Genomic DNA, 23,241 nt, shown 5'->3' with positions numbered 1-23,241 from the left:
ATTGAGGCATACATGTCTTTATGTTCCACCACCTAACAATGTCTGGTTTAGTCAATAATGGGTTGAAGTAAATAAAAATGTACAAAAGTGACTGAGGGTATCTACCCCTTGGAAGATACCTTAGCAAGCTTATGCCAAAAATAGAGCCTCGAGAAACTTGGGTTAGTATCTTACTGTTCTGTTGCTGTGAAGAGACATCGTGACCAAGGCAGCTTATAAAAAAATGTATTTAATTAGGGATCTCAGAGGGTTGGTTTATAATCATCATGGTAGGGACCATGGTGGCAGACGGGCATGGCACTGGAGCAGTAGCTGAGTTCTAGTTTTCCTTAATTATGATAAAAGATAAATTAGATATGAAACTTCAGACTCACAAAGAAATATTGTAACTAATTCCTGCTTGATACCTATTTTGTTATATGTGATTTTACTGTTAAAATTAAAACCTTTTTAATTAGACAGAAAAGGGGAGATGATGTGGGATTCCCTTCTGTATGCTATGAATGTTTTATTGCCATTGATTAATAAAGAAGCTGCTTTGGCCTATGGCAGGACAGAATATTAGTAGGCAGAAAAACTGAAATGAATGCAGGGAGAAGGAAGGTAGATTTAGGGAGATGCTATTGTAGCTGCTGAAGGAGAAAGACACCAGAACCTTGGCCACAGCCTCATGGTGATATACAGATTAGTAGAAATGGGTTAATTTAAGATGTAAGAGCTAGCTCGGAATAACATCTGAGCCATTGGCCAAACAGTGTTGTAATTAATGTAGTTTTTGTGTGATTACTTGGGTCTGTCTGGGTAGCCAGGAAATGAATGCACAGTCCACCAACAGCTGAGAGCATGCATAAATGTCCGTAAATGTGGCAGACAGCCAGAAACCAAGAGAAACTGGGCCTGATGAAATCTCAAACCCCTAAGTACCATGGAGTCAGACCTGGTGGGTCTTAAATCGCAGCACATCTAAAACACTTGATCTAATGGTTCAGTCCCTGTGTTCTGTAGCAGTGGGTGGTGTGAGAATGGTAGCCATTCTGAAATGTGACATTAATGAGTTTGTGTCAGTGTGCCCATTGACCTGCTGATATTTCCTTACTAATCTCTATAAGAACATTTGCCTCAGACAGGAAAATCTCTATGTGTGTTTGTGGCCAAAGGAAAAAGCAAGACATTAATAAACGATCGATAAATTGTCTCCAGGATGGACACCCACTCATTCAGGCTCAGGTGTTTAGGAGGCCCTGGTGGCTGTGACTTCACTGGCCAGCGTGGGGTCAAGGGTTCCTGCTCTCATCCAAGGTTTTCATAGCAATGACAAGGACTGACTGACCTTTGAGTAAACAGCCCTCTGGAAATGGCACGGTCACCAGTGAATCACACTCCAGCCTATGCTTTCAGAAACAGGTGAAACTTGCCTCGGTGTGGGCAAGGCGTGGTGTTGAATGTCACCTTGACTCCCCACTTCTGACCTCCCCTTGGCTTTATGGGTTTTGTTTGTATCTTAAATATTGTGGGGTCTTTAAAATCCAGAGACTTGGCTACACCTAGGCTCATGGTCTTAATGTCCTCCTGGTAAAGGCTCTCTGCTGGCCAATGGGAGAGCCGCTTGGGCTGCCCTCTTTAGAAGCACAGCAGGGCTGGCTGGGCATGGCAAAGATTTCTGACAATTCCAATGGCTTGGAATCACAGAAAATGCTGGAAGGAAGCACAGTTCAGGTACTGAATATCTGCATGGACCCGTGCTCTCTGGGTTTGGGGCCATGTGAGTTTAGTGTTCCATATACATTCATTAAAGAGCTAACTAAAAGCCAGGCGAGTATAGTGGCACATATCTTTAATCCTAGGACTCAGGAGGCATCACCGTAAATTTGAGGCCGGTATTGTCTACATACAGTGGTCCAGGCCAGCCAGGGCTATATAGTGAGACCCCATCTTAAAAACAAAAGGCCTATTGGGTGACAGAGACATATATGAAGCAAGCCAAACGGTCTTACATACTGGCAACAAACCTGGAGGAAGAATGCTTCTAAAGCAGCCATAGGGCTGGCGTGGTGGCTTTGCAGCCAAGCCCAGCAACCTGAGTTCTATCCCTGAGCCCCACGGAATAGGAGAGAATGTGCTTCTGAGAGTTGTCCTCTGACTTCCACACATACCATGACATGCTCCCCGTGCGCCCCCCCCCCCCCCCAGGTGTAAGAAAATCAGCAGCTGTAGATCTGGCAGGATAAAGAAATCGAGTGTTCTGTGCTTCCTCGTCTTTGTGCTCTGGGACACAAGGATCTGCTCATGAAAATTCTGTGTGTTGAAACCTGTCAATGTATTAGTGGTAAGAGCCAGGCTTTGAGCTGATGAGTTGACCAGATTTTCCATTACCATAAGAATGTCCAGGACCACCAGGAAAGGCTTACTTGAACCTGTGGTTTTGGAAGTTTCAGCCCATGGTCCTGCATCCATTGCACTTGGACCTGTGATGTAACCTCTCACAATGGCGGGAAATGTAAGGTTGCTTACCTCGTGGCAGCTGGGAAACAGCAAGGGACAAGTGGGGGTTCAAATACACCCAAGAACACCCCCTCAGCGCCTGATTTCCTTCTATGCAGCCATGTCTCTGAAGGGTCCAGCACTTCCCAGTGGTGCCACGAACTGTTGGAGGGGCAAGTTTGCAATGTATGCATTTTAGAGAATATTTGATATCTAAACTACGGCAGCTAAAGGGTGCAGGTCAGAGGTGGGGGTGCTCAGCATGTGTGAGACCCTGTGCTCAATCTTCACGTACCCTCTTGACCCTCTAGGAAGTGACTGGGGTGCCTGGAAGGAGACTTCGGAGGGTGAGTTTCTTCTCTCATTGTGGGGACACAGCAACAAAGGTTCCTCACTGGACTTGCTGTTCCTTGATTTGAATTTTCCAGTCTCTAAACAGAGAGAAATTTATACTCTCTCTGTTTATTTTTAAGCTAACCCCGTCTATTTTCTTTGTGTACTTTTGAGATAGGGTCTTATGTAGCCCAGGCAGGCCTCAGACTTGATGTATAGCCAAGAATAACCTTGTACCTTCGATCTTCCTGCCTCTACCTCCTGTGTATTAACATGACAGTTGTACACAATGCAGCCTAGATTGTGAGGTACTGGGAATCAAACCCAGAACCTTATGTGTGCTAGGCAAGCACGCTACCAACCAAGCCACGTTCCAGTCTGTGATATTTGTTGCGGCAGAGTGAAGTGACTGAGACACCCTCCCTTTACTGTCTGGGTTTTTCTTGTTGGGCACGCAAGAGTTATGACATTTCCTCTCATCCAAGCCATTTAAGCACACACAAGACAGTCCTCTCTTGTTGCGGGAACTCCTTCCGCTCCTTCAGCCAATAGCCGCTGAGATACCAGCCCATTTGGCTGAAGGAGCGGAAGGAGCTCCCGCAACACTCCCTGATGTGTTCCCAAGACGGTCCTCCCTGATGCGTTCCCAGACAATCCTCCCTGATGCGTTCCCAGACAGTCCTCCCTGATGCGTTCCCAGAAAGTCCTCCCGGATATGTTCCCCAGACAGTCCTCCCCAATGCTTTCCCAGACAATCCTTCCTGATGCATGTGTTTCCAGACAGTCCTCCCCGATATTTTCCCAGACAGTCCTCCCTGATGCGTTCCCAGACAGTCCTCCCCATGTGTTCCCAGACCCACACCAGTAGTCTTGTGTCCTTGTACACTGCAGGAACCTGGACGCCTGCCTTGCAGAGTTTGCCGTTGGGACTCTAATGTGTGATGTGCTGTTCAGCCTGCAGAGAAACAGTAAACAAGTGGGAATTTCCTGGCCTGCCCCCAACATGGCAGGAATTCTGTGCAGGTTGAGGAATCACGGCACCTCAGTCATTGGCACCATCACGCCTTTTGACTGAGCACCCGTGGGCCCCAAGCACTTGGCACTAGGACTGAGACTTGCTCCAGCTTTTCTCTTAGACGGAACTGACAGGTAAGGGCACCTCTCACTAATGTCACTTTGTGTGCTTAGTCACCAGTCCGGAGAAAGGACTCCTGAGGAACCACCTCGGTGAACTTGGGGCAGGATGTGAGGGAGAGAAAGAAGGAAAAGAAATTGGGAGCGGGGGAGGGAACTTGGGCAGATTGGTCAGGCCAACCCAGGAAGGCAGCAGCAGAGAATTCCCAGGGCCCAAATGCTGGGAAAACATACTAGCCCACACACTGTTCCTGGTCGTCCGGCCCCATGGCTCTCTCCTGGTATTTTCTACCTGGGCCTCACATTCTTGGGCTGGGTAGGCCTGCTGCAGGGACACCCCCAGTGCTTGGATTATAGGCCGCCCTTCCGTCCTCCTCTCCACCTGGAGTTTTGCTCGGACTATAACTCCTTCGGCTGCTGCGATCAACGCAAGGACCACCGCATCGCTGCCCGGTACTGGGACATCATGAACTACTTTGACCTGAGGGGCCACGAGTTGTGTGGAGGTTACATTAAAGACATCCTTTGCCAGGTGGGTCTGCCTATGAGGAGGAGAGAGAGCCAATTTGGAAAAGCGCTTTCTGGCTTTAGGGTGCTGGGCTGAGAGGCAGGTCCTGGGGTAGGACGCTCCTGCCAGGTGCCTCCCTGGAGAGCTGGGGCCCTCTGAGGTGTTTTCCCGGGCAGCAGAAGTCTGAGAGGCATTCATAGGGTTCTCAGGGCAGCTGCTCTGTCCCGCCGACAGGAACCAGAGAGCTGGGCACAACATTATCCTGTGGCATTTATGGATCATGCAAGGGAGAGGGTAGTGGCCCCTGCCAGGGTGGGCGCTTTGCAAAGGGACCTTCTGCTATGGCAGTGGTAGTGGTGGGGGTGGGGTCCTGTCTGCAGAACTCCTGGGCTGCATGGAGAGAGCAATGACTCAGAGTTTCTCTGCCCCAGGCTCACCAGCAGCCAAAATCCACACTTGGGAGGCATCACCTTAGGTGAGCTGAGCTTGAAAACACGAAGGTACAGGCTGCGCATACACAAGCCAGTCTGTGGGAGAAGCTGCTTTAGCTTCTCGTGATGTGGCGGAAGTCCAGGCTGACCTTTGACCTGACACCTTCCAGAGTTAGTGCTATTGTGTGGCTGTCCCAGGGCTTCTTTTCCATCATGGTCACTGTTCCCAAGAATACTGGCCTCCCCAGCTCTAGGTATGGGCACAGGCATCCCAGGCAGGCATCCCAGTACAGTTTGAGTCAGAAGGCAGCCATCTTGGTGGCATTGCCCTGGGGCTGTGCTCTCATGCCAGGGCACTATCCCTTAGCTGCTTCCTGGAGATTTGATTCTGAGATGAGCATGTGGGGTGTGCATGTGTGTGTGTGTGTGTGTGTGTGTGTGTGTGTGCGCGCGCGCGCGCGTGTTCTTGTGTGTGGTGTGTATGCGTGTCTTTATTGAAGGTCAATGTCAGGTGTCTTCCTCTGTCACCCTTCACCTTATGTTTTGGGACAGGGTCTCTTGCAAAATTGGGACCCCCTCATTCGGGTAGGTGACTGGCCGGTGAGCTCCAGCTGTCCTCTGCCGCTGGTCCAGTGTTGGGGTTGCTGGCACAGTCGCCCGGCTGGGATCCAAACGCAGGTCCTATGCAAGCACAGCTCTTCAGTCACTGAGCCGCTGCCTCAGCCCCAGGAGCTGGGCTTTACAAGTAGCATGGAAGTCCTCTACTGAAAACCTCCCTCCTTCCTGTGTCCTCTCCGATTCAGGAGCCACATTCAGCTGCTCCCTTGTTTCATGGACTTGAAGAATAATATCACCTTATTTTTGTCTATTTGCTGCTTCCCCCCACTCTCTGTGGTCTAGACCTGAAAGCGATTCTGCAGGTGGTTATGACCCCTACCTTTCTGGAGTCCTGTTGGCGTCGGGTCTCAGGACATCTTGGTTACATCACAGCAGAGAAAAGCACCGGCGTCATGTCTGGCCCCTTTCTGCACTGGCTTTCTGAACTTCAGGAAGTATGAGCTCCACGAGAAGCTGACTGTGTACTTTGCTTACCATTGCTCGTGGGGCCTGCACACAGGAGAGGTGCAAGGGGAAAGTCACACAGCAGAGAATCTTCTGGGCCTGAGTTTCTCCCCCTGACTGGTTTGGTTTCCGAGAGGAGTCAAAACATCTTGGCCAGCTCTAAATGGCTGCCTTAGCATGCCAGGGTGATGGTTATGTTTCCGCTGCCAGTGCTGTTCTCCAGTATTGGGTCATTTTACCCTCCCCCCTTCTCTCTTTGCTTCAGTCTCCAAGAGTGGGTGGATGGGAGTGAGCTGACACTAGAGAGTGGGTCAGTTTGGTTTGTGTAGCTCCTCTGACAAGCAGCCCTGGATGGACCAGACAGTCCAGGGGGAGACACTGTGCATCCCTGGGTTTCTTTGTTTCCCTCTGCCTGGTTGCCAAGGGCGTGCTCTACGGTGTCCGATCAGGGGAAATTAGCGAGAGCAACAGAACTCTAATAAACATGAAAAGTGCTTCTGTCCCTCTGTAAAGGAACCAGTGAGCCCCATCGCACAAGTTGCTCGGATTGAGAACTGCCATTGGTCTGGGATGCTTGGCTGAGAGGATCATGTCTATCCTGCTGTCCCAAATTCTGTCCTTTAAACCTTACGTCTTAGTTACCTTTCCATTGTCGTGATAATATGCCATGGCCAAGGCAACATATTAAAAAAAAAGCATTTAATATGGATTATGGTTTCAGAGGGTTAGAGCCCATGAAGGCAGAGTGAAGGGAACAGCAAGAGATCACCATCTTGCAGAGAAGTCCCTAAGACTTTTGAAACCCCAAAGCCCACTCCCCATGACACACCTCCTCCAAGGCCACAACCCCACCAACTGGGGACCAAATATTCAAATCCATGCACCAATAGGGGCCATTCTCATTCAAACCACTGCAACTGCCATTTTTATTTTCCAAGTCTCCCTTGCCTCTGTTTGCCATCAGGACAGGGAGCTGGTGGTAGGCCCACAGAATTCAGTTGTCTTCTGAAACTGCTGTAGCCTAGGTCCTAGAGTCTATGAGCTCAACCAGCAGCTATTCCTTTGGACATTTAAGCCTTATATGCTTTTGTATAGGGCAGTCTCATTACTGAAAAGCCAGATTTGACAGAGAAGCCTATAGCTTCCAGCATAGTGCTCTGCCTATGTCAAACACAAATGTTAAATACATGAAGGAATGACTAAACATCTTAATCTCTGGGCGAGATCTTTGATTATATAAGCTTGACTTGTTAACTATTTCAAACATGAAGGAACGTAGAATGGGAAATACTAATGCTAGTTGTCTGCCTTTAATAGACACAGAACTCGTGCCATGTTGCTTCTCCTTGAGGAAAAGGAAGAGTTGAAAAATGTAATACCATTGTTTTTTAAAAATATTCTTTCTGGGATGGAGAGGTTTTCCCCGAGTGGTTAAGAGCATTTGCTGCTCTTGCAAAAGACTAGCATTTGGTTCCTAGCACCCATATGGTGGTTCACAATCACCTGCATCTCCAGTTCCAAGGGGTCTGATGCCCTCTTTGGGCCTCTGCAAATGCCTGCATACACGGTGCACATAAACTCATAAGACATCCACATATTCACATAAATAAAGATAGAGCTTTAAAGGTTATTCATCCATCTAATATAATTTTTGTTCGTTTGCTTGATTTGGTTAGTTTTTTTCAAGACAAGTTTTCTCAGTAGCTATTGAGTCAGTCCTGGAACTTGCTCTGTAGACCAGGCTGGCCTTGAACTCACAGAGGTTCACCTGCCTCTCCCTCCTGAGTGCTGGGACTAAAGGCATGTGCTACCACCACCTGGCTAATATAATCTTAAGTGTCAAGAACTAAGCTATTGAAAGCTATGGTGACCTGTGCAAGATTTAGCTAGCAGCCTGTCATGGAATGGGAGGGATTCATGGGATCCCACCCCTGAGGACTTATATCCTAGTATATCTAGTAAATGGTTGGTCAGAGAGGGAGAGATGTTTTCTTCAGTGGTATAACCACAGATAAGCTGCCTTGCTATTGTAAACAAACCCTCACCCATTCTCCTGTAAACAGACCTACAAAACTCATCACACACACACACACAGAGAGAGAGAGAGAGAGAGAGAGAGAGAGAGAGAGAGAGAGAGAGAGAGAGAGAGAGAGAGAGAGAGAGAAAGTAGACAGGGTGCTATTTGGAAGGAAGGAGCTCAGCGAGAATGGGAAGGAGATAGGAAAGGTGATGTCGTGAATTATAAATGTGTCATAAAAATGTCATGATGAAACCCATTATTATGTAAAATTTAATACATGCTAATAAATATTTTGGAAAAGAACTAAGCTGTTGAAATGCTAGGCACAGTGTGGTGAATATATGAGGGTTTTTTTTCTCCAGGTGCATCAACTCTGTCAGAAAGCTGGGTCCTAGAGAAATGATTAATAGCAATTTGTAGCAAACCTCCAGAATCCAGATTCCCTACTAGACCATTGCTCCTCTCTTTTTGCTTGCTCGAACTGAGATCAAGTTTCTGGTTCCTGTTCCAGGAGTGCTCTCCTTATGCAGCCCACCTCTACGATGCCGAGAACCCTCAGACGCCCCTCCGGAACCTTCCTGGCCTCTGCTCTGACTACTGCTCTGCCTTCCATCACAACTGCCATTCTGCCATCTCCCTGCTAACCAATGACCGCAGCCTCCAGGAGTCCCACGGAAAGGATGGTGCCCGCTTCTGCCACCTCCTCAACCTTCCTGACGAGGACTACTGCTTCCCCAATGTGCTGAGGAACAGTCAACTCAACCGCAACCTGGGAATGGTAGCTGAGGACCACCAGGGCTGCCTGCAGCTCTGCCTGGCCGAGGTGGCCAATGGGCTAAGGAACCCCGTGGCCATGGTCCATGCTGGGGATGGCACCCATCGCTTCTTTGTTGCTGAGCAGGTAGGCGTGGTGTGGGTCTACCTCCCTGATGGCAGTCGCCTGGAGCAGCCCTTCCTGGACCTCAAGAGCATGGTGTTGACCACACCATGGATTGGGGATGAGAGAGGATTCTTGGGGCTGGCTTTTCATCCCAAATTCCGCCGCAACCGCAAGTTGTACATTTATTACTCAAGCCTGGGCAAGAGGAAGGTGGAGAAAATCCGGATAAGTGAGATGAAGGTTTCTCTGTCTGACCCTAACAAAGTGGACCCCAAATCAGAGAGGTGAGACAATCTCATGAGAACCTGAAATTGTGCTTCCAAGTGATGCCCATCCATTCTTGGGGTGACAGTGAAGGAATGGGCCTGGGTTTTGAGCACTAGCCTGAAATGTTTAGAAAACAGGCTGGACAGATGGCTCAGGGGCTAAGAGCAGTTGCTGCTCTTGCAGAGGACCTGAGTTCAGTTCCCAACACCCACACAGCAGTTCACAACCATTTGTAATTCTAGTTCTAGGGGATACGATCTCCCCCTCCTGGCATCTGCTGGTACTGCATACAGGTGGTACAGAAAAGAAAACATACTTACAAGGAAAGATTAATACACATAAGAAATGTTGAGCAAGCCGGGCAGTGGTGGCGCACGCCTTTAATCCCAGCACTCTGGAGGCAGAGGCAGGTGGATCTCTGAGTTCGAGGCCAGCCTGGTCTACAAGAGCTAGTTCCAGGACAGGCTCTAGAAAACACAGGGAAACCCTGTCTCGAAAAACAAAACAAAACAAAAAAAGAAATGTTAAGCAAATAGTCAGTACTGATGAATGAGAACAACCTGGGTAAGTCTAGAGAGAAGCATCCTTATGGGGTATAATGCTTGCTTATGTTTCCCAAGGAGAAGCCAGGACTGGCAGCCCAAAGGAATTTTAAGGTGATTATAGATCATATATTAAACACAACAGTAGCCTCTAATTGTGTGACCACTAGAAATCAAACCCTTTACATTTAGTGTGGGATTTCTCACTTGCATGGGAGCTATGGCACAAGGCCATAAAGCTATCCGTGCATGGATAAATGATGCTATAGTTTCATTCTGTGGCTGTGACGGGTCCCATGAGCAACAAGTTAGAGGAGGGAAGATTTATATGACTTATGCATCCAGACCACAGTCCCTCTCTGGGGGGAGGCAGGGCAGGACCTCAGACAGTAGCTTGAAGGTAGATCTGCTTGCTTTTCCTTGCGGCTTTACCTCCAATTGAGGAACTCATTCCACAGTCAATAAATACAGCAGGAGCAATAGAGGATGCTGCTCGGTAGCTGGCTTATTCTCAGCAAGCTTCCTTATGCAGCCCAGGACCACCTGTCTACAGAGGACTGTGTTCGCCCACGTCCATTAACAATCTAGAAAGTTGGCTCTCTCCCTACAACAGTCTCCTATAGACAAGCCCAGAAGGCAGTCCAAGGAGATAGTCACTCAATTGCGACTCTCCACACAGATGACTCTGTCACCATGCTGCTCACCAGGACAGATGAGGCACAAGTTCTAGCTGGCTCCAAGGTCATCTTTGTCTCTCCATCACTGTCTTCTCCCTTTCTTTCTCCTTCCTGCCTTGGCTCTTTTCCCATTATAGACAGACTAAAGGATTGGAAAGGACAGAATGACCTGCCACATTTGCCTTCCTAAGGAAGGAATGGGAAGTTCTGGTGGAGTAGGGAGAGTAAGGCAAGCCCTGCCGAGGATTGGCTGTCACCCTGGCTGTGTCTCAGATTGCGAGGTCATGGTTTGAGAGGAGAAAGAGCCACAAAACTCTAGGGATGCAGACTGCTTGCCTGACTTGTGCAAAGGTACTAGGTTCAATCTCTAGTACTGGAAAAAAAGATTCACAAAGGAATTACACCAGGAAACATGGGGACCCTTATGGCCCCAAGCCGCCTCCTTTGTGGTCCTTGGAGACTGAAGCCAGGTTCAGCTAACTTTGCAGATCTTGATGGCTTGGGCCAAGCAACTTTTGGGTGTCTTGAGAACATGGGGCTTCAGCCTTGCCAAAACCTAATGTTTAGTTTCTTTTTCTCTTCCAGGGTCATCTTGGAGATAGATGAACCAGCCTCAAACCACAATGGCGGACAACTTCTTTTTGGCCTAGACGGCTATCTGTACATATTCACTGGGGATGGAGGGCAGGCTGGGGATCCCTTTGGCAAGTTTGGAAACGCTCAGAACAAGTAAGCAGGATGGAGGCTTTTGAGAGTACCTCTGGGACAGTGCTCTTCCTACCAGAGTCTAACTCAGAAGATCTAATCTCTTCCTCTGGAGCCAGTGAGAGGGGCCTTTGGTTGTCTGTCTTATAAATAGTACAGAATATTTTTCTAGCTAATATTATAAATACTTAATGCAGCCAGGTGCGGTGGCCCACACCTTTAATCCTAGCACCTGGGAGGCAGAGGCAGGTGGATCTCTGAGTGTGAGGCCAGCCTGGTCTAGAGTAAGTTCTAGGACAGTCGGAGCTACAGAGTAAGAGACCCTGTCTCAGTAGATAAATAAATAAATACTTACTATAACTACCACAGTGCTGTGTAGAAAAGAATTTAAAAATTAAATGCTATCAGGATAGTCTATGACAACTGCCATTTAATTTGACTTAACAGTAGTACTGGACAGTGCGTCCCCAGCTCTGTCCTAGGCCCTGAGACACATGGGAAGCCAGATGATAAGAGCTGATATATACTGAGCGCCCAGTATGTTGCCAGTGACTGCTTCAGTTGGATTGTATATTATTCTGGAGAACTTGACATGCTTCAAAAGCAAGAAAAATTTCATCCGTTTTAGTTGTTCTGACCAGACCTCACGTAAGCATGGATGAAAGGCCCCTGTGAACTGTAGGGATCATGGTTTGCATTTTACAGCCATGCAAAAGAGGCACCGTAGGTAAATGACAGACCCTGAGACTGGCACACTGGTATCAGAGCAACCCAGGCCAGTCTGCCTTTTGCACTCAGGAAGTGCTTGTGCCCGCTGTTTGTAGGAGTAAAATATTCATCACACTAAGCTAGTGTCTGCCAAGTGCTGTCCATCAGGAATTTGACCAAGAACCGTGTGCGTAATAGTTCATAAAATGTATGTTTACAGCAGCAATGCCACACAGTGTTACTTGCCTACAGCAGTCAAACTCATCCCAAGATCCTCTCAAAAAAATCTTTTTCCTGAGCACACTGCTATCTGGGGAAAAATTAAACCATTACTTATTTTCAAATTTATAATATTAGACTAAATTGGAGCGCACCCATCATGAAGATAGAAAACAAAAGCCGAAGTACTGAGGGTCATGTGGTGCAGGATCCTGTCATATTTTTTAGTAGGTCTCCTTGAGCCAGAGATGAGGAACTCTTAAGCATCTTGTATAGATTTAAAAGAACCAAGTAGGCCACTTTCCCCTCCCTGGGTTTCTCTCCTGGCACCAGCTCTCAGCATGATCCGCATCCCCTCACCTCCACCCCTTATCTCTCTTCTGGTCCTTGCTCACCTGGACCTCTTTTTTTCGGCTTTTTGTGTCTTTCAGAAGCTCTCTGCTGGGGAAAGTGTTGAGGATTGATGTGAATGGGGCAGGCAAGGATGGCCGGCCATATCGAGTGCCCCTGGACAATCCCTTTGTTTCTGAGCCAAGGGCCCACCCTGCTGTCTACGCCTATGGGGTCAGAAACATGTGGCGCTGTGCTGTGGACCGAGGGGACCCCATCACCCACCAGGGCCGGGGTCGGATATTCTGTGGGGATGTAGGCCAGAACAAGTTTGAAGAAGTTGACCTCATTGTCAAAGGCGGGAACTACGGCTGGAGGGCAAAGGAAGGATTCGAGTGTTATGATAAGAGGCTTTGTCATAATGCTTCCTTGGGTAAGTAAGACGCTGTCTAGGCTTTTGGAATGAGTTGACTAGGTTGCCAGTGGAGACAGCGGTACACAACCTGAGTACCCTGAAGGCTATCTCCATGGTTACTTATTGTTGGGTTGTGGGGTGCTACCTCTGCTGCCCCAGACAGTGACACCAGACACACTGGCCATACTTGTTTGAAAGTCGATCCCTGCTGGGTGTAGTACTTGCCTAGAATTCCATTGCAAGAGGCAGAGGCTGGAAGACTGTGATTTCGGAGCCAACTCCGGTTACACAGGGAGTTCAAGGCCAGCCGGACACTCCGCAGGGGGCGGGGAGTAGCTTCCTAATATTGGCGGATCAGTCATTTTCCTATCGTTCTAGCTCCCTGTGGCTGCCTTTCATTGACTACTGTGAGGCTTGTTTTTATCTCTGCTTCTTGAGACAGGGTCTGAATAAGCCCGGACTGACCCTGACCTTAAATCTGCAGCCTCCTGAGTACGACAGGAAACCCTTCTTTCTATTGCAACTTCCTCTGCTCAGATCACTGACACACAAGTTCTGATTTACAGAATGGAATGTTGGCCAACTCTGGAATAGAAGCTAAACCAGTTGATATTGATTTGGGGCCAATGAGACAGCTTAGTAGATAAAGGTGCTTATTGCCAAACTTGATGACCTGAGTTGATCCTGGGACCCAAGTGAGGGAAGACTTGAACCAGCTCCTGAAAGCTGTCTTCATGGCAAGTGCTCAATGCATAAATGTAAAACTCCTTTTAAAAGATGATTCAGCTGGTGTGTGCCAGGCATAATGCATTTACATTTTGGGTGAGCTGGGGTACAGGAACTAACTGTGCTTTAAAGAGGTTCCTCGAGTGGCTTTTAGGCATACTATTTTAAGAACCATTGGTGCAGCAAACTTGATGGCTGCACAGACTTTTTAAAGACAGTCTCCTGGTTGGGACGGTCCACTAAAATGGTATTCCACATACACAGGGAAGAGAGCAGCCCTCAAAATCAACAGTCAAGGGGTGTTTAGGAGGTTCCCTTGCTTCCAAGTTGAAAACTGACTAGCACCTCTTCTTCCTCCGCCTCCTCCTCTTCCGCTCCCTCCTCCTTTCCCTTTTCCTCCTGCGTTTGAGGTAGGGTCTCACATAACCCAGCCTGACTTTATGCTCATTGACCCTCTGCCTCCACCCATGTCTTCAGACTTCCCATATGCTAACACCTGAGTATTTCCCATGAGTCTAAGAGGGGAACCAGGGAGGAGATTTAATGGGAAGCTTGCATCTGTGATTGGTCTGTTGAGAAAAAACAAACACAACCTAAAAACAATTGAGTCAGTTGTCTGGCTCAAACTGGCCAAAAGCTAGATCAGACAATTGAATTCAGAAGTTCATGTTTGATTCCCTAGACCTCTCCCCCCAGGCAGAATCTCCATTCTTTTTTCTCGGTCCTGACAGATGACATTTTGCCCATCTATGCTTATGGCCACGACGTGGGCAAGTCGGTCACGGGAGGGTATGTCTACCGTGGGTGTGAATCTCCCAATCTTAACGGCCTCTACATCTTTGGGGACTTCATGAGTGGGTAAGGAAGTATTTATTTATCTTTTTATTTATTTGTTTGCTTTTTGAGACAGGGTACTGTTATTTCTGGTTGACCTACAGCTCACTATGGAGAACAGAATGGTCTCAAACTTATGGTGATCCTCTTGCTTCTTAGAGGTGTGCTTTACCATGCTCAGTTAAGACCCAGGGCTAATATTTAAGGATCCCCAATTCTTGGTGGGACAATAATCTCTGAAGTGGAAATACGGATTCCTACAACATAAGGTTTTATTTTTCATCTAGTCGACTTATGGCTTTGCAGGAAGATAGGAAAACCAAGAAATGGAGAAAGCAAGACATCTGCCTAGGCAACTCGTCCTGCGCCTTCCCGGGACTGATCAGCACCTACAGCCAGTTCATCATTTCCTTTGCGGAAGACGAAGCGGGTAACCTGTTGGAATCCTGTTGGGTTGTTCTTCCGTAACCACGGGCTGTGGCTGCTCGTCTGTTGTCGTTTGACTTGGAGAGGCTCACATACTCCCCTTCTGCTGACTATAAAACAATGTATGGTGACGCGGGCAAGGCCCCACGGGGTCAGACTAAATGCACAGCCCATTCTTATCCCCTTGGGTGGGAGAAGATGTGTGATTATTGATTGGGTTAGGGTCTTCCTGACCCTGCCTAGGGTTAATAGGAAAGAGATCTGGGTGTAAAAGGTGTATGGGGCGGGTGGGTAGGCAGCAAGGTTAGTTGACAGAAGAGGCCAGGCACATGCTAAGAACATCATTGATCACTGAAGCCAAGGCATGTACTCATGTTTGAGGAACATGTGTACTCGTAAAAATATAGAGCCAGAGAACTCATTTTAATTTCAGCATTCCATTAGCTAATGTTTCATTTTGAAAGGTTAAAATTTAATATTTTAAAGAAATTACATTTTCTTTACCCAAGTACACACAGGATATTTTGTCTAACCACCTATAATGGCACAAAGGTAATAAGATGGTGCCGTAGGCTGTGGATGGCATTTGTTGCTAGAGTTCCCGAGGCTCTGGGTGCATGCCTGTAATACTAATATTTAGGGATGGAGGCAGGAGAATCAGAAATTCAAGATTGTCCTTAGCTACAGGGCAAGTCTGAGACTAATCTGGATATATGAGACCTTGTCTTACAATACACACACACACACACACACACACACACACACACACACACACACAGAGAGAGAGAGAGAGAGAGAGAGAGAGAGAGAGAGAGAGAGAGAGAGAGAGGACAAAGACAGAGATACACAGAAACAGAGAGACACAGAGACAGACAGAGATGAAGAGACAAAGAGACAGACAGAGAGCACAGATATCAAAGCCGAGTGTCTATGAGTTATAGATACCTGAGATTCTTCATAGTGTGAAGCCAGGGCTGCAAGTCTCTGAGTTTAGCCTCCTATTTGGGGCCTCAGAGTGACTGCACAGGAACCTAACTTGAGTAAATAATAAGGAAATCCAGTCAGCCTGTCTTGCTTTCCTTTCACTTAGCTGCTAGATAGATACTTTGAGAGGAACATTCTATATCAGCAGAAGGTATTTTGGGAGAGTCAAGAATTTAAATAGAGGAAGTCTATGTGAGTTGCAAATTGGGAATCCAAATACACAAAGAAGTAGAGACACCAGAAGCTGGCAGGAGTCTGCTCAGTGAAGAGAGAACGGATTGGCGTAAGCCACCCACCCTGGTGGGACATCTCTGCTGGATCCCCCCAAAAGGTAGATAAAGCCCGAACCCCAAAGGCTGGCCTGCCTAGAGATGTGCATCTTCTGAGGCTGGCTTCTCTGAAACAGAGGGCAGAACCCTGACTTCCAGGTTTGGTTTGTAGAGCCTGTAGGCGTCTGTCACAAGGAAAAAACAGTCAGGACTCCTGGCAAACAAAACTAGTATCCCCGGCTGAATTCTGGGAAGCGGGACTTGGCCAAGGCTTTGTCCCAGGTCAGCCCTGAGGCCTGAGAAGCTGCCCCCAGGCAAGCTCCTTTCTCTTGTGCCTTCACCAAGCAGGCTCCACTTCATGTCCTTTGTGTATTCTTTCCCACTGAGGCTCTTCCAGATGAGAAGGTTGTTGTCCCCTGCATCGGTTGTTGCTTTACGTAAGGGGTTTTTCAGTGGCCCTCGCCTTCTGCCTCCTCTCTTGCCACAGTTTACCCTCCAAGCCCTTAGACTTGAAGTGAGGCCGAGTGAATGGCTGGCCCCAAGCTATTTGTGGGCCTGTTTGTAAGCTGATCTAAAGAAGGATGCTTGCCCCAAGTCCCACTGTGTTACCGCTGTTTCTCTGCCTAAAACAGATATTAAAGGACTGGCAAGGTAGGTCAGCTGGTTGAGGTGCCACTGGACCTGACGACCTGAGTTCGATCCCAGGGAGAGAACTGAAAATTGTCCTCACTGCCACATACTTACTGTGGTATACATGCCCCTCACATACACAAAATTAACAAATAGAATATAGAATAAATAGTAAAGATGTTAGCTGGATACCACAGATAAAATTTGCCTTTTGTAATCCCCTTCCTAAAGATAGAACTGGAAGTCTATGGCATGCTCACAACATATACATTATACAGGCTGTAGTCATGGAAAATGAACACACAGTGAGACAGCCCTGCCCCCAACTGTGGAGTTTCTGTATGGTTTGGAGGGGTTCCTGCCAGAGAGTGGCCTGCATTCTCGCAGACTGTTGGAAGACAGCCCATTTATCTGATGATGTCTGATGGTGTTGGCGTTTCAGTCAGATAGTACAAATTGAATCCAGAGTAGGATGTGTCCCGACTCCTTGGACCCCTTCTCAGAACAGCTACAAACTATGTTATCAGTATGTGAAGTCATAGTGTCTTCAACACTTGTCACCTTGGGTAGCAGACTCGGCAGACACTAAGAGCTTCACGCTGCAGAGAAACACACGGTCACTGTTCTCCACAGATCTGAGGATGAAAGCTGTTAAATACAGATGTAGAACTGTCACGTTTGCAACTTCCTGATTGTCTTCCACAAAGGTGACAAAAAGTCACATGAGCCGTGTATGTGAATTTGATACACTGTACACTGTGTCATGTTGGCAGAGCAGCCGAGGCTTGTGCACCAGAGATAAGGAAGAAGAGAAGGCTGGGGAACTGACTTGGTTGTTGGGTACCTGCAGGGAAACGTGAAGACCTGAGTTTAGTTCCCTAGCGCCCAGGTAAAACCCAGGTGAGACAATGTGCAGCTGTAACCTCGGTGCTGGAGAGGCAGAGGCAGGTGGACCTAGGAGCTCAGCGGCCTAGCTAGCCTAGGTCCTGATTCCATAAGAGACCCTGCCTCAGAAAAGAAGCTGGAGAGCAGTCAGGGAAGACACTCAAGGTCAACCTCTGGCTTCTGCATGCTGTTGCATATGTGTGCACGTCACACATGTGAGCATATACATATCCTCCCCTCCACACAAAGCACTAGTCACTGGTTGTCCCTCTATGCTTCTCTGAGGCACTGTGGTTCTGTCTTCTTGATGAATGACTAACTGGATCTGTATGTTGGTTGGGAGGCCACCCAGGGTAGCACAGTTCAGAACTGGTGTTATGATAATTTATGTCTAGAATTACCAGTGGGACACTGGAGCTGAGGCCCATCCTCAGACACAACCATGCTCCTCATGGGCAGGTGCCAAGTCAGGTGAAATCAGACAAGAATGAAGATATTTCCTGAAATGCAAGCAGGAAGGACTGGGAGGAAGTGGGGCTCTTTCTAGAAGTGACACTGAAGCGTATGGCTGGGGATGTTTGGGATGGGGGTGTGTGGAGAAGACCAAGAGAAAAGGTTGGAAGGATGGGGGTGGTCGCAAAGAAATGAACAACCCAGTGACTGAGAAAGAAAATGCCAGAGCTAGGCTGACAGGACACAGGGATGAAGGGGCAGAGTAAAGTGCCCGACAGATGGCTCCAGCCTGCACCCAAGCCTCACCTGTGTGGAATGGCTGGAGAAGGGGGTGGAGCTTCACTGATGTCTCCAGGAGGAAAGGATAGAGAAAAGCCTGGTGGATCCAGCACATACATGGAGTGGTCTTCACTGGGCCTTGCTCTGAGATAGTCTTTGGGGGTTCAGAGATGAACTTTTGATGTGGGGAGTCCTTCTGTATATATGCTGCTTTTATTGGTTAATGAATAAAGAAACTTCTTGGGCCTATGACACGGCAGAATAGAGGTAGGCAGGAAAACTAAACTGAATGCTGGGAGAAAGAAGGTGGACTCAGAGAGACACCATGGAGTCTCTGCAGGAGACAGACACGCTAGAACCTTGCCGGTAAACCACAAGCCTCATGGTAAAACATAAAATAATAGAAACAGGTTAATTTAAGATGTAAGAACTAGCTAGAAATACTCTTTAGTTATTGGTCAAACAGTATAACAATTAGTATAGTTTCCGTGTGATTATTTCGGGTCTGGGCGGCTGGGAACGAACAAGTAGCCTCCATCTATAAACCTTCCCCAAGAACCCTGCAGCCCCATGAGAGGCTGACGGGCAGGAGTCCAGAGCTCATCAATGGCACTCACAGATTTTAGTGCGATAGCTGCATTATGTTGTTTTCTGTGTGTCCAGACGGTATGTGTTCTTGTTGCTGACTCCTGTTTCCTTAGGGGAGCTGTATTTCCTGGCCACTTCCTACCCAAGCGCCTATGCACCGCATGGATCTATTTACAAATTTGTGGACCCCTCGAGGTGAGAGTTGGTGTCATTTTCTTCTCAGGAATTAGCTCATAGCTAGGTCTGCAGATTGATATTCCCCGTGAGGCTTGTTTCCCAGTCTGAGGTGGCATTCAGTGGATAGTTGACAAACAGGTCTAGTCATTGCCCAGGGTCCAGCATAGCTTTACTTAACAACCAGGCTCTCCGCCTGTGTAATCTCAGAAGTTCCTGGGAGAGGTTCAGCTGATTCCCAAGGCGGTGCCTTAGATGCCCTGCTCAGAGTAGCGTGTGGATTGGCACAGGGTGAACTCAGTCTGGGCAGCCTCTGCTGTGGTCTGTTTCTGCACACAGCTCTTGTTTTCAGGCCTGAGCAGCCCAGCCTTCTGAGGGCTCTGGGAGGGTGATGATGCCCAGACAGAGTGAACCTAGCTTCCCCTCCTTTGACGCGTTGGTGGTTAAGTTTGCCAAGGAGATAATTGTCTTTCCCAAGAGCATCTGTGAAGAACCAGACGAAAGGCAGGTGTAAACTTCTGTTGTTCTTCTTGAGAGGGGAGGTCCCATTTTATTGTCTAGGTTGGCCTGGCACTCATTTTGTAGTCTTGAACTCAAAGCAATCCTCCTGCCTCAACTCCCTGAGTGCTTGGATTGTAGGTGTGAGTCACAAAGACTGGCTGTTTTTGCCTCTTTTCATGACAGCATTTATTATCCATGCACCGGGGAGACCACAGCAAGCATTATGCACACACATGTTGACCGGATGCCAAGAAGACAGGAGAGCAAGCCAGTCAAGTCAGCGCACTGGCCCATGTAGGGTGAGGGTGACATTGGAGAGAGGCCTGGAGCAAAGTGAAGGCAGAGAGGACTGGCTGGGATGTTCCCGCTCAGTGCCCAAAGCCTGTTTGTTTCAGGAGCTATGCATGTGCAGTTTAAGAATGAGCGTGATGGTAGCTGGAGAGGAGGGCCATCCTTAGGGTCTGTGCCAGGACCCTTTGAAGGGATTTTCCTTAAAGTGATTCACCATTGCCATTGTAACAGCTTTTACCATCATCATCATCATCACCATCACCATCATCACCATCATCACCATCATCATCATCATCACCATCATCATCATCACCATCATCACCATCATCACCATCATCATCATCATCACCATCACCATCATCACCATCATCACCATCATCATCATCATCACCATCATCATCATCACCATCATCATCACTATCATCTACTTATTATATGCTGGGCCTTGTCCAAGTGATTCTTTTTAAAGATTTATTTATTACATATACAGTGTTCTGCTTGCATGTATACCTGCAGGCCAGAAGAGGGCACCAGATCTCATTACAAATGGTTGTGAGCCACCATGTGGTTGCTGGGAATTGAACTCAGGACCTCTGGGAGAGCAGTCAATGCTCTTAACCTCTGAGCCATCTCTCCAGCCCCCAGTGATCTTTTTTTAAACTCCATTCTTCATCAATCACTTATGGTGTGCCAGGCACATGGCTCTAAAACTTCACTATCTCCCTGTGAGCCACTGGAAACCCTCTTCCCCCTCCTCTTCCTCCTCATCCTCCTCCTTCTTTATTCTTCTTGTTATTGTTATTATTATTGCATTTCATAGAAGCATATGTTGAGACTTCGAAAGGTGTCCTGGGCTGCTCTGATGTGGACCCAGTGCCTGTCACCATGCTGTCCTCCCTTTTTCAGTGCCTCCTGAAGGCCCTGAGTACCCTCTTCCCTCTGCGTCTAGCTCTGGGCACACTCCTATCGCATCCTCCCAGCCCCGTGGGCAAGAAAGGGCCGCCCCAGTTCTAGTGAATGTACACCCTGTGGTGATCTTGATGTCCTAATTGTGTTGTCACAGTCTTGGGTCGTCACCCTTCCTGCCCGTGTTTCTAGGCGAGCCCCACCAGGCAAGTGCAAATACAAGCCAGTGCCAGTGAAAACCAAGACTAAGAAGATCCGGTTCCGGCCGCTCGCCAGTGAGTCCCCCTTCTGAGTTTTGGTTTTAGTCATTAGTGCAGCCACATCCTTAATGAATCCCCAGGGTGGGGTGGGGGGTTCATACCTCTTTTGTTTTCTATTGGTGAGATTTATTTGTTTTATTTTCTGTGTGTGGATGTTTTACCTGCATTTATAGATGTGCATTGTGGGCATGCAGGAGTCTGCAGAGCCCAGTAAGAGGCTATGGATCCCCTGGAACTTCAGTTGGTTGTGAGTCACTGTGTGGATTCTGGGAACTGAATCTGGATCTTTGACAAGAGCAGCAAGTGCTCTTAATGGCTGAGCCATCTTGGACTCCAACGGTCACAGTTTCTCTCTTAAGAGTTATGAGGATAAATAAGTTGTAGCTCAGTATATGCATCTCTCCTGCCAACCAGAATTAATGGGAGAGATTCCTGCTTCTGCCGTGATCTGTTGTTCTCTGGTCATTCATTCATTCATGTAATTATTTATGTATTCATTCATTTGACAGTATTTATTAGTGCTTATTTTGCGGCAGGTTCGAGGCTATGCCTGGGGATATAGCAAAGGATGTTCAATATCTCTGATCTCTACAAATTCCAAGTCAAATGGTAGGAGGACTAATGGAGGGCTAATATATCATGAGGGCCTGGGATAGAAGGGTGTGCAGGGCACCGTGAGGGAGCCTGAAGTGGGGAATTTTTCATGGTAAAATGGGGAGACATGTGAGACTTGCAAGAAGAAGGATATCATCTTAGGCAGACATCCCCATCTCTGGAATGACCCCAGTCCGCAAAGGAAGGCATTTACTGCAAGACCAGAGAAGGATAGTAAAACAATATCAATACCAAGAATTAATATCATGGCAAGCTGGGTGTAGTGGCACTTACAGGACCTGCTCCTCAGGAGGCTGAGACAGGAGGATTGCATGAGCCTGAGGGTTGCAGGCCAACCTGGAGAACTTAGCAAGAGCCTGTGAGGTCCCTCAGTGTTTCCTTGACAGCCACTTCCCAGGTTGCAGCTTTCCCACTGAATGAATGCTTACCTTCCAGCCACGGTTTTGGACTTGCTGAAGGAGGAGTCGCAGAAAGCAGCTCGAAGATCATCATCCAATGCCACGGTAGCTTCTGACTCAGACTGGGCTGCATCTCAGAAGGGCTCCCGCAGGAAGCCACCTTCTTCCACAAACAGAAAGAAAACACCGAGAGGGCCTGGTACCAAGAAGAGAGGCAGAGTATGGTCCCCAGGTCCTCAAGGCAAGAGGGGGCAGAATCTCAACAGCGGCAGGACTGGGACAAGGCAGGTGGCACAGCCCAAGTCTCCAGGCAGAAGCCGACAGTGACCTCTTGGGCACTGATGAGATCAGAGATAGGAGAAGGCCTCACAAAGTGAGATTTGCTGCTGGCTGCTGAGGTGGGTCTCAGACAGTCAGGAAACCTGGGTGGAGGTGGGCGGGCAGAGCTTGACTCCAGTGTGTGTGGTCTTTCTCTCATGGGAAATCTTGCTGACTACTGAACACAGGAGCTTGGTCTGTGGGCAGCATTTCTGTGGCGAGACCACAGCCCACATGACCCCACACCTGGCTTACAGCATGCTCTTGTGTGCATACCTGCCTGGAATCCCATCCGACATCCCCGCACCCTGAGTAATAAATCAACTTTGGCTTACCCTTATGCATCCTTTGATCTCAGTGTTTGGTGGTGGGAAATCTAGCTTGTTTCAGCCAGCTTGCTTAAGCAGCCCACTCCACACTCCCGTTGCCTGTAAGTGACTGGCTCCTAAGTAAGCCCTCTGGAAGACAGATGGCCTCTTTCCTTCCTCCAGACAGAAGCCCATGCACCGAAGACAAGCAGGTTCAACTCTGATCTTCCAGTTCCTGGTATCTGGGCTCAGCCAATGGCTAGTAAACACAACTACACTCCATTTGGGGTCCTCTGATTTACTGACTCTGTATGCTTTGCCTTGAAATCTCCTGACCCCACTTCCTAGCCTTGTTGTACAACTCTGTGAAAGATAGGAAGGGGTGTGTGTGTGTGTGTGTGTGTGTGTTTGGACTAGACTTGGCAGTGAGAAAACAGTATGCCTGCCTCTGTGAGGGCCTCAGTGAAGGGCTGGGGCTTCTGAAGCACAGGAGGAATTAGGAACTAGTGTGTGTTTGGGGGGGCACTGGAGAGATGGCTCAGAAATAGCACTGGCGGCTCTTCCAGAGGACATGGGTTCAGTTCCCAACACTCATACAACAGCCCACAACCACCTCTAATTCCAGTTCCAGGGGATCCAATGTCCTCTTCTGGCTGCTACAGGCACCAGGTACACACGTGGTTC

The 23,241-nt window shown here is 48.2% G+C and overlaps 1 protein-coding gene across 1 annotated transcript; it reads left to right on the top strand.

Annotated features, from left to right (window-relative positions):
• The first annotated feature begins 4,165 nt into the window (after window positions 1-4,165).
• Hhipl2 (HHIP like 2) lies at window positions 4,166-22,571 on the top strand. The gene is made up of 9 exons (XM_038349443.1): window positions 4,166-4,480; window positions 8,481-9,133; window positions 10,921-11,064; window positions 12,399-12,730; window positions 14,170-14,296; window positions 14,560-14,702; window positions 18,900-18,981; window positions 20,851-20,933; window positions 21,969-22,571. Exons 1-9 carry the CDS (start codon window positions 4,166-4,168, stop codon window positions 22,256-22,258), a joined length of 2,169 nt encoding a protein of 722 aa, XP_038205371.1. The 3' UTR covers window positions 22,259-22,571.
• The last annotated feature ends 670 nt before the right edge of the window (window positions 22,572-23,241 follow it).

The sequence above is a fragment of the Arvicola amphibius genome, chromosome 12 (assembly GCF_903992535.2).
Source record: "Arvicola amphibius chromosome 12, mArvAmp1.2, whole genome shotgun sequence".
In the NCBI taxonomy this organism is placed as follows: Eukaryota; Metazoa; Chordata; class Mammalia; order Rodentia; family Cricetidae; genus Arvicola; species Arvicola amphibius.
The sequence above is the reverse complement of the archived record's forward strand: the minus strand, read 5'-3'. Positions and strand labels throughout refer to the sequence as shown.

Excerpts from the sequence above, each read along its gene's own strand:
- Hhipl2 (XM_038349443.1), top strand. The coding sequence starts at position 4,166 with ATGCTGGGAAAACATACTAGCCCACACACTGTTCCTGGTCGTCCGGCC. Across the intron at positions 12,731-14,169 it reads TTGTCATAATGCTTCCTTGG|ATGACATTTTGCCCATCTAT; the intron begins GTAAGTAAGACG and ends CGGTCCTGACAG. Across the intron at positions 18,982-20,850 it reads AAATTTGTGGACCCCTCGAG|GCGAGCCCCACCAGGCAAGT; the intron begins GTGAGAGTTGGT and ends CCGTGTTTCTAG.